This window comes from Microtus ochrogaster, chromosome 8 (assembly GCF_000317375.1).
Source record: "Microtus ochrogaster isolate Prairie Vole_2 chromosome 8, MicOch1.0, whole genome shotgun sequence".
NCBI classification, from domain to species: domain Eukaryota; kingdom Metazoa; phylum Chordata; class Mammalia; order Rodentia; family Cricetidae; genus Microtus; species Microtus ochrogaster.
This window is the reverse complement of record NC_022015.1, coordinates 1,440,647-1,451,993: the sequence shown is the minus strand read 5'-3', so window position 1 is coordinate 1,451,993 and position 11,347 is coordinate 1,440,647. Positions and strand designations below refer to the sequence as shown.

Genomic DNA, 11,347 nt, shown 5'->3' with positions numbered 1-11,347 from the left:
GCCCCTAATCACATCAAAGCATAATTCTTTTAGGCTATTGGTGCCCACAAAACCATGGCAGGTTTGGCTCTCAGAGCACACCCATCTCATTACTCATATTTCCCCCTGGCTGTCTTGGAACTAGCACTGGGTTCCTAGGTGTTGGGATTAAAGGCATGCATTGTATCCACCCAGAACTTTTTTCTTTTTTTTAAAGAAAAGGATTTATTTACTTATGCATTTTGTATATTTGAGTACTTTGTCTATATATATATGTCTGCACATCAGAAGACAGCATCAGATTCCATTATAGGCAGTTGTGAGTCTGCATGTACGTTCTGAGAACTGAATTTAGGATCCCTGGAAGAGAAGCCAGTGCTCTGAGCCATCTCTTCAGCTCAGACCCACTAGTTTTGAAGCTCACAGACTCCTTGTGATTCTGATCTTTGCTATTTCACTTTGAGCCACACCAGCCAACACTATTTGGATTCTACATATACTATTATTACTTTGTACTATCTTTTTTTTAAAAAAGTATTTATTTATTATGTATACAATGTTCTGTCTCTGTGTATGCCTGAAGGCCAGAAGAGGGCACCAGATCTCATTACAGATGTTTGTGAGCCACCATGTGGTTGCTGCGAATTGAACTCAGGACCTTTGGAAGAGCAGGCAATGCTCTCAACCACTGAGCCATCTCTCCAGCCCTTCAATACCACCTTTTCCAGCAGACTATGGAGATCTACCATGCCTAGAGTCGTGGTTCTTGACTCCTTGGGCAATCAAATAACTGTCTTACAGGGATCTCATAACACCACCAGAAAACATAGATACTTACATTATGATTCATTTTTTTTTTTATTTTTTTTTATTTTTTTTTTTTGGTTTTTCGAGACAGGGTTTCTCTGTGGTTTTGGAGCCTGTCCTGGAACTAGCTCTGTAGACCAGGCTGGTCTCGAACTCACAGAGATCCGCCTGCCTCTGCCTCCCGAGTGCTGGGATTAAAGGCGTGCGTCACCACCGCCCGGCTTACATTATGATTCAAGACAACAAAATTACAGTTATGAGGTAGCAATAAAAACAAGTGTTGAGGGTCACTACAACATGAGGAGTTGCATTAACGGGTTGTAGCATTAAAAAGGTTGAGAACCACTGGCCTACAGGCAGGAATCCAAACTTCATGCTTTGCTACTCAGGGATTTCCTCCACTGGGACTCAGCCTGCCTTTCAATCCCAGGTGCAGAGAAATACTTAACTTTCTTGGCTTTTAGTAGATACTTACATGTTGAGTCCCATCCTGGGATATAAGTGTAACTTGCTGACTCAACCCAGACTGGGTTACTGTGGCTACCTGTGTAGATACAATGTCCTCTGCTTCTACACCTGTAACATATGTGATCTGGGACCCTTTAAGAACATCATCACCTTGACCTGTTGAAAATAAATGAATAATTTATTTGACCAACAAACCAATTTATTTAGACAACATTAGAGATTCTAACTATGTAACTATGAAACAAAAAAACCGAATAGAGAGCCAGGCATGGTAGTGCCTGCCTGTCATTCTAGCACTTAGGAAGTGGAGGCCGTTCAAGATAGTTCAAGGCCAATCCGGGTCATATAAAACCTTGTCTAAAAATGAAACAAAACAAAACAAAAAGCCCAAAAAACTAAAGCTTACTTTTATATTTTAAACCATGAAAATAGTTTTCAAGACCTCTTCTTAATTCTTCTGTCTTCACTTCTGCGAGGCCAAGTCAAAGTGAACCCTATCCATGAACTTTAAGTGTTCTGATTTGAGGAGACCTCTCCTTTACACTTAGATGGAATGATTATGTGCCACTGTGCACAGCATACTGGGGACACAAAGGGAGGAATTATACACAAAGACTTGCCGCTCCCAGAAGGGCAAGTCTATACCAAGTTCCTGAAGTCACTTAAGATTCATGAAGGTAATAAAAGGTCTCTATAAACATTAACCACAAAACCAGAATGGCTTGTACGCACAATCTACTATCTTAGTCTTTTACACACGTGATTGACAGCAAGCTATTGGTACACAATGACATCACTGTGTAAAGACTATGCAATGGCATGTTATCTCGGCTGAGGTTAATCATTTAATAAGTAACAGAACAGGAACTCCAGTCCAGTTCTTTTTTCACAAACAATCAGCAAAAGAACCAGGCAGAAATCCTGTCTCAATAACACCCCCCCCACACACACACACTCCCCAAAAAGAATCAGAAAGCGAAGGATGATTTAACATCCAGAGCTGCTAGACTGGGCAATTAGGATTACTGACCTTCCCTTCTCTCAGTACGGGCCAGCTCTGATAGAGCAAAAAAGAAAGTCCCTCTTCAAAGAGAAACTTCATACTCTGCAGTACTAACCTAAGAATACTAGTATATGAAGGATTTTAGTATGCAAATCTATCTAGTGTGTGTTCAGATGGCAACACTGAGGTGTAATGTTCTCACATACATTACTTTGTGCCTTTTCTTTTCAGTTGTTTATTATTTTATTCCAAGTGTTACCCAGGAAAAGGAGCACAAATCTGTAATTTTAGAAGAGCAATCATAGTTGTTTTTGTTTGTTTGTTTTGAGACAGGGTTTCTCTGTATAGGCCTGGTTGTACTGGAACTCACTCTGGAGATCAGGCAGGCCTCAAACTCATAGAGATTCACCTGCCTCTGCTTCCCAAGTGCTGGGATTAAAGGCGTGTGCCACCACCACTTGTCCTACATTTAACATTACTAAAGCTTGCTTTCTTCCCAGGTGTATGTGGGTGGTGTGTATGCATGGAGGCTGGAGGCTGACATGAACTCCACTTTATTTATCAAGGTAGAATCTCTCAATCGAAGCCAGAGTTCACTGACATAGCTAGTCTCTACCTACCTACCTATAGTATATACATCTCAGCAGCTCAGGGAGCCTATCCTACCTTCTAGGCACTGGAATCACAGGCAGGACTTCACAGCACGTGTGTGGGTTCTGGGCCCTAACTCTGGTCCTCACACCGGCACAGCACTTTTTTTTTTTTTTTTTTTTTTTTTTTTTTTTTGGTTTTTCGAGACAGGGTTTCTCTGTGGCTTTGGAGCCTGTCCTGGAACTAGCTCTGTAGACCAGGCTGGTCTCGAACTCACAGAGATCCGCCTGCCTCTGCCTCCCGAGTGCTGGGATTAAAGGCGTGCGCCACCATCGCCCGGCTCAGCACAGCACTTTTAACAGCTGAGTCATCTCCCCATCCCACAAAGCCTGTTTTTTTTTTAATTAAGAGGAATTAGCAGTTACATCTTTCTTGCTTCTTTCAAGTATAAAGTATGTTATTATTAACATTAGTCAGCACGCTGTACAATGTTTCCAAGACTTACAACTTCCATTGATCCTCCCATTAGCTAGGAGTGGTGGCTCATGCATATAAGCCCAGCATGTGGGAAGCTGTAGCAGGCTAGCCTAGTAACAGTAAAACTCTGCTAGACGTGTGTTTGTGTGTGTGTAAGAAGGAAATGAGAGGAATAAATCGTACATACCCCTGGGTGTCAAAATATTGAACTATACACACGGGATTTTGGCTAGAAAGCAATATGGAGACATTTAAGTTTTTCTATCAACAACTTTTGTTTTTATTTTTTGAGACAAGGTTTCTCTGTGTATCTCTGGCTGCACTGGAACTCACGCTATAGACCAGGCTGGCCTTGAACTCAAGCAATCTGCCAGCCTCTATCTCCCGAGTGCTGGGATTAAAGGTGTGCGTCACCACTGCCCAGTCCTATCTAACTTTTTAAACTTAAATGTTTCTGTACATTTCACTCCAGTGTTGAGAATGAGAGAAAAAGTCTCCGCTCTTCCCAGGCAGAACTGCCATACTGGTCAGGCTTCTTCCAAAGTCTCCAAGTTGCTTTCCTCTCACCAGTACTCAGCCTTTTCCTCTGCCATCTGTCTGCAAGTCCCCTTGCCTTAGATCTGTTCCCTTCCCTTTCCCCAGGCCTTGCTTCTATGCTCCCTTAACCCCCTGCACCCTCAGAATCTTTCCAAGAACACTTCTTCAGGAAGCTTCTCTCCTCTTGGGAGATACCAAGTCCCTCTTCCACAACCTGGAGCCCCCATGTCCTTCCGTAGCACTTGCCACAGCCGGAAATCCGGTGTGTGATCACACAAATGAAACAGAAGCATGGCTCATGCTCAAAACTGATTCTTAAACTCAAAACATACAACTGTCAAAGTTCTCACCTGGGGGAGGCTCGAAAAAGGCTTCCTGCTCCTCCTCAATGGGCTCTGTGTCGTTGTGAGCTGTCCGTTTGTGCATAGCCAGCGTGGAGATCTGTTTGTATGTCTTCCCACAGTGGTTACAGTTGTATGGTTTCGAGTGAGTATGAACGACATGGTGTTTATACAAACTGGAATATTCTGTAAACCTTTTGTCACAACCAGGAACTGTACAGACATATGGCTTTTCTCCTAAGAAAAGAAGAAGATACACAAAAAGGTCATTTTTACAGAGATACTTACTCCACAACTGGAAAGTGGGACTTCTAAAATAAACAGCCAAGTTATCTGTCACTATATAACTCATTGTTAGAGCGCTTGACCCAGAGTTCAATTTCCAGCACCGGGGAGGTATTTGTGAGGGGTGTCCCTTTTCATCTTGAAATGAAATAGCACACTAGAAAAAAATTCCCTATGGTTTGACTCAGCTCAAAAACAGCCATAGTCCCAGCACTTAGGAGGCAGAGGCAGGTGGATCTCTGTGAGTTCTAGGCCAGCCAGGTCTATATTGCAAATTCCAAGTCAGTGCGGGTGCAGTGTGATATATGTACCACCAGGCCTGACTCCATTTCTTACTGAATCTGGAACTCAATGATTTGACCAGATTGGCTGAACTTCTGTCTTTGTCTCCCAGAAATAAAATACAGGTACATTGCTGGGCGGTGGTGGCGCATGCCTCTAATCCCAGCACTCGGGAGGCAGAGGCAGGAAGATCTCTGTGAGTTCGAGACCAGTCTGGTCTACAGAGCTAGTTCCAGGACAGGCTCCAAAGCCACAGAGAAACCCTGTCTCGAAAAAACAACAACAAAAACAACAACAACAACAACAACAACAACAACAAAATACAGGTACATTGTGATGTTCAGCTTTTCTGCGGGTGCAGGGGATCAGAACTCAGATCCTCATGCTTGCATGGCAAGTGTTTATATCAAATGAGGTGTTTCTGCACCCCGTTACAGAATCTGTACTGTAGCATTTGACTGATGCTTTTGGTTTTGGGCTAGGTGCCAGGAAGGATTACAAACTAGTCCTTAACTCTTCTTATAAATTAAGAAAATAAGTGTATATGTGTGTTTCTGTGTGTGTGTGCACGCGCACAGGTACCCAAAGCAGTGAAGAGAGGCATCAGATCCCCTTGTGCTAGGCTGTCAGGCTGTCTGGTTAGAGAGATGGCTTGGCCTTTAGAGGCTAGGCTCACAACCCAAAACAGAAGAGTTACAGGCAGGTGTAAGCCACCTGACACCATGTGTGTTAGAAACCAAACTCAAATCCTCTGCAGGAGCAGTACTTGCTCTTAACTGTTGAGCCATATCTTCAGCCCTTTATAAATTAAAAAAAAAACAAAGACAACAAAGGTTTTGTTTGTGTGTTGAGACAGGGTTTTTCTATGTAGCCCTGGCTGTCCTAGAACTTGGTATGTATACCGGACTAGCCTCTAATTCAGAGATCCACCCGCCTCTGCCTCCTGAGTGTTGGTATTAAAGGCATGTACCACCAAGCCCAGCTATTTATTTAATATTTTATGTGTATGGGTATTTTTATTTTTCATGCTTATCTATTGTGTTTTTCATACACACACACACACACACACACACACACACACACACACACACGCCCATGTACCAATGGTGTGCAGTGCCCAAGGCGACCAAAGAGGGCATAATTTTCTCTAAAAGTGGAATTACAGATGGTTTTAAGCTCTCATGTGGGTTCTAGAAAGCAGCAGTGCTTTTAACTACTAAGCCATCTCTCCAGCCAATTTTTGTAAGCTTTTAAAAATTATATTCACAGACTGGAGAGATGGCTCAGAGGTTGAGAGCACTGGCAGATGACGCCTAACAGGAAATGGCTGCCAATCACCACTTGGCGCAGCAGTCCTGCTGTCTAGGCTGAAGCAGGAACACCAACACTAGGTGGCACCAAACAGTCAAAAAGGGAACAGACTGGGCTGGAAGCTTTTTCTTTTTTTCAGGGGGGTTGGGTGTGTGTCTTTGTTTTTAAGTGTCCATGTAGCTTAGGCTGGCCTCACACTCATTATATAGCCAAAGATGACGCTGAACTTCTGATCCTGCTGTCTCCCTCTGTCAAGTGCTGGGATTATGGGTGTGCAGCAGCATTCCTCCTTCACAAGCTTCTGAGTTCCTACTGTTGGCTGTACCAACTTACCTGATTAGCCTTCTTCCTTTATTTGTGTAGTGCCTGGATCAAAAACAGACCCTTACACATGCAAGTACTCAAGCACTGAGACAGTTACATGCCTGCCTCTGGCTCTGCCTTCCCAGTACTGGGAAAAATACCACCTATGTTGGCTCATTAAAGAAATTTTGAAGCTGCTAATCTCTTCTCACTGCGTGAACTGGGAGTGATGGGGAAGTTCAGCTAATCACATTTTCTTTAGAGTGTGTCGCCCTGAGGCCAAGAAAAAAAAGATAAAAACCCAGGTGCCCTTGCCAGCTCTCTTTGTTCTCTGCGCTCTTGGTGTTCGCTGGACCCCTGGTTTTGTGCGTTTCCCTTTTTCCCGTTTATTAAAACTAAATCTATTATATTGAGCTGGTCTGGTTAATTTTAGCTTATCGATCGACCGCACACATCATGGGAGGAAGAGACTAGTTGGAAGCCTTGAAAGACAGGGCCAAGACATCAGCAATCATTACCTGTGTGTATCCTCACATGGTTTTTATAATTAGTTGCACTAGCAAATGCCCTCCCACATCCTGGTTCTGTGCAATAGTATGGTCGTTCTCCTGTGTGCGTCCTGATGTGCACTTTTCTGATATTTGATGTTGTAAAGGACCGACCACAGCCTTCAATAGGACACTTAAAGGGCCTTTCTCCTGAAGATAAAAAAGGAAATAAATTAAACGATGTAGGAAATAAAATACATAGAGAATGGAAATGTCTCATCATGTGGTTCTGCCCAGTGCCTCGCCGCAGTCTGCTTGCTCTAATTTCCCTTCTAAGCTCTGTTGTGTCTCTGGAGTATGCTTCTTCCACTCCAAACTTGGGCTGACACAAGAAAACTGAATGGCATTCAACACTCATCAGTGACTGTGACTTTCCAAGCTATAACCATCAAGTGGGCATACTGAAAACTGAGCTGAGGAAAGCATAGACCAAAACGTCAGAGAAAAGATAAAAGAAAAACAGAGTAAGGACTAAGGTTCAGCAAGATGTCTCCATGGGCATAAATGCTTGTTGCCAAAACAAACTGCCTGAGTGGCATCCCTGGAACCTAAAGGATAGAAGAATAATCAATTCCTGAAAACGATTCAGCCCGCATTGTGTGCTATGGTGCATACATATATACATATATATATATATATATATATATAGTGTATATATATAGTATAATACAACTTAAATTAAAAAAAGAATTAAGTTCAAATTATAGGATTTCCTAATGCTTATTTCTTATTTATTCTATAATACCACAAAAAAAAAATAATTTCTGGGGTTGTGAGATGGCTCAGTAGGTGGTAGCTAAAACACGTGCTATCAGCTTTACTAACAGCTTGACTTCTATCCCTGAGAACTACAGAGCAGAAAGTGAGAGCCAGCTTCTGTAGGCTGTCTTCTAACCTCCAAGTACACAGCATAGTGGATGCACCCATATTTGTTTAATAGCAATTAAAAGAAAATAATTTGCTATTTCTTTAATCTAGTACCTCCCACAAAACACATCAAAATATCTACATATGTATGCTTATTTATTTATATTATTTATTAGAGAGAATTGTTTTTTCTTTTTTGGTTTTTCCAGGCAGGGTTTCTCTGTGTAGCCCTGGCTATCCTGGAACTAGTTCTGTAGACCAGACTACTCTGTAACTCAGAGACCCGCCTGCCTCTGCCTCCACTTACTGGAACTACCATACTTGACATCGGATATTTCCTTTAGCAGCAGGAGAGGAATTCTGCACCTTAGGGTCTGTTTTCAATTCAGCTACTTATCAAATGTGCAATCCAGGAAAACAAGCTTGTCATTCAGATAATTTCTGAAAGCCGAAAGGGCTGTGATCTAGGGCTTTCTAGGATTTCTGGGACGCCACCTTGGAAAGAGGTACACATGCACAAACAGCATACTGGATGGAATTTTACGAGTTTCCAATTTTTTCACAGACACCATCCTCACCCCCACAGATTAAGAATACCTGGTTTAGTCTAATAGTACTAGCTTGTAATTCCAGAACTGAAGAAACTGATACAGAAGCATCACAAATCCAACATCAGCCTGAGCTACAGTCAAAAAAGCAATTCCTGGTCTAGCTGTGCTACTCTGTTTGTACTGGTACCTGTGTGGGTTCTGATGTGCTTCTGTAGATCTCCTGAAGTTTTGAAAGATTTTGTACAATTATCTTCTGAACACCGATATGGCTTTTCTCCAGTATGAGTTCTGAAATGACTTTTTAATCCATAACCTTTAAAAAAAAAATTAAAAGAAATTTAGTGCCAGGCAGTGGTGGCACACACCTTTAATACCAGCACTCAGGAGGCAGAGGCAGGAGGATCTATGTGAGTTTTAGGTCAGCCTGGTCAACAGAGTGAGTTCCTGGACAACCAGGATTACTCAAAGAAATGTGGTCTCAAAAAATAAAAAAGAAGAGAAAAAGAAATTTATCAGTACAATACTCTTCTAAACAAATATTAGATTAACTTATGGAAATATACAGCAAATAACCAGGATAAAATACTAGCTATATACAAGAGGATGACTATTAAAAATACATGGGACAAGTTAGGGTGGTAACTCACACCTGTAATTCCCAGAATATGGGAAGCTGACACAGGAGGACTGTCATCAGTCTGAGGCAAGTCTGGGATACCACGTGAGGTGACGCCTCAAAATACAGACAAACTAGGGGCTGGAAAGATTGTTTAGCAGTTAAGAGCACTGGCTGCTCTCCCAGAGGTCCTGAGTTCAATTCTCAGCATGGTGGCTCACAACTATCTGTAATGAGATCTGGTGCCCTCTTCTGGCCTGTAGGCATACAGAACACTGTATAATAAATAAATAAATATCAAAAAACAAAAGCTAATAAACTAATCAGCAAAACCCTAATGTTAAAAAAGGATGGGGCTTGAGAGCCGGCTCAGTGATTCAGGGCACTTGTTCTTGTAGAGGATCTGGGCTGGAGTCCCAGCACCTCCATGACAGACAGCTCAGTTCTGTAGGTCTCTAGACCTGTACTAATTACATCTTAAGTCAGCATTTTATGGTGGAGTGGGGGTGGGGGAGGGATGGGCAGGGTCTTACTATGTAGCTTTGGCTGGCCTGGAACACATTAGATAGACTCAATTAGATGGGCTCAAACTCAGAGATCTGCCTGCCTCTGCCTCCTCAGTGCTGGGATTAAAATTGTCTACTGGCATATCTGGCTTTTAACACATGGCTTTTATTATTTTTCCTGGTAGAAGAAAATAGAGGATGGAATGAGTAACAGTAAATATGTAGTCAGAGCGAGATCTCTGGAGAAAAATGGTAACACAGAGGAGGTCCAAAGAGAGCAGGACAAGGGGCAGTTAGTTAGGAAAGACGATGGAGGGTTGAACAGACGGCTCAGCAGTTCAGACTGCATACATACTGCTGCAGCAGAGGACAGAAGTTTGGGTTCCCAGCACCTACATCATGTGGCTCACAACTGCCTCTAACTCCAGTTCCAGGGGATCTAATACCTGTTTTGGCTTATAGGGGCACCTGCACATACATGGTACATATAAATTCATGCAGGAACACATATACACAAATATTTTAAAAAGCATAAAAGTAAAAAACTGATCATGTGCTTCTGTGGTTTCAGAAAACAGAAGGGGTTCTGCCTCTGGCTTGCCCTGGGCAATGTCCCATTGGACTAAGAAGCAAAGAAAATTTATGTTTTTACCTGTCGCAAATGCTTTCCCACAGCCTGAATGCTCACACTGATAAGGCCGGTCTCCTGTGTGCGAGCGCTCATGGACCTGTTATTAAAACACAAACAAGATTCTGTTCCCTTTAAGTGTTCTATGACTAAGATGTTCTCAAGTTCAATCTTACTTTTCCTCTACTTTGTTTTATGTGTTTCCCTCCTTCTTCTCTTTTACAGTACTGGGCATTGAACTCTGGACCTCGGATATGAGATGCAACAGCTATCACTGAGCTATATCACTATTCCTATTGTATACTTTAAAAAACAAAACAAAAAAATAAAAAAATCCTTTTCCACAAAAACTATACCCAGTAATTCTCAATGCACAAACATAAGTTACATAGAAGCAAGGCCTCTTAAAATGAGAAACGGTATCATTTGAGTGCTTTTGGAGTGGTCACAGGAACTCCTTATGACACACATGCATGATGAGAATGAGGAAGGAATGAGGAAGACAGCGTCAGGCTTCTCAAAGGGAACAGCGGCATGCAACCTGTGCTAGAAAGTCATAAATCTGAAATCGAAAGCAAGGCTACACTACAGCCTAGAGGAGTGGTCTTGGGTACCCGTTTTTCTCTCTGTCTCTGTCTCTCTCCCCAACTATTTACATATCTATTCTCTCTATCTGAGCTGGGGCCTCATGCATTCCACAATGGTCTCACTCTACGTGTCTACTCTAAGTATACGAGGATGACCTGTGCTCTTGATCTCTCTGGGTACTGGGATCACAGGAATGCACCACCATGCCCAGTTTATGGGTGCTAGAGATAGATCTTATTCATGCTAGTCAAGCACCCTTCTGTTGAGTGCAAAGATGTGTTAGATTTGTTTCATTCTGTAAAGGTGTGTCGCTATTTTACCTTGCCTACTTAAGGCATCTGATTGGTCTATTTAAAAGCTGAATGGCCAATACCAAGGGAGGAGGTATAGGTAGAACTTCCAGGCAGGGAGAGTAAACAGGAAGAGAAATTGAGGCTTGAGGAAGGAAAAAAAAGGATATAACAGGGAGATTCCAGGGCCAGCGAGTAGCCAGATACAGAGGAAGCAGAAAAGTAGGGCATAAAAGAAAGGTAAAAAGCCCCAAGGGATCTATCACCATGTACAAAACTCAAGTCCAAATGGATTAAAGACCTCAATATCAGTCCGAACACACTGAACCTGATAGAAGAGAAAGTGGGAAGTACTCTACAACACATGGG

The 11,347-nt window shown here is 42.4% G+C and overlaps 1 protein-coding gene across 3 annotated transcripts in view; it reads right to left on the bottom strand.

Annotated features, from left to right (window-relative positions):
* Positions 1 to 11,347, bottom strand: part of Znf143 (zinc finger protein 143) — a 45,756-nt gene that overhangs the window by 7,034 nt on the left and 27,375 nt on the right. For all 3 annotated transcript variants that reach the window (XM_026781675.1, XM_005350988.2, XM_005350989.3), the window contains exons 9-13: positions 10,125 to 10,200; positions 8,538 to 8,663; positions 6,903 to 7,082; positions 4,213 to 4,440; positions 1,262 to 1,410 (exon numbers count right to left, since the gene is read on the bottom strand). In XM_026781675.1, coding sequence (XP_026637476.1) covers positions 1,262 to 1,410; positions 4,213 to 4,440; positions 6,903 to 7,082; positions 8,538 to 8,663; positions 10,125 to 10,200 — 759 coding nt within the window. The remainder of the gene's footprint in view (positions 1 to 1,261; positions 1,411 to 4,212; positions 4,441 to 6,902; positions 7,083 to 8,537; positions 8,664 to 10,124; positions 10,201 to 11,347) is intronic.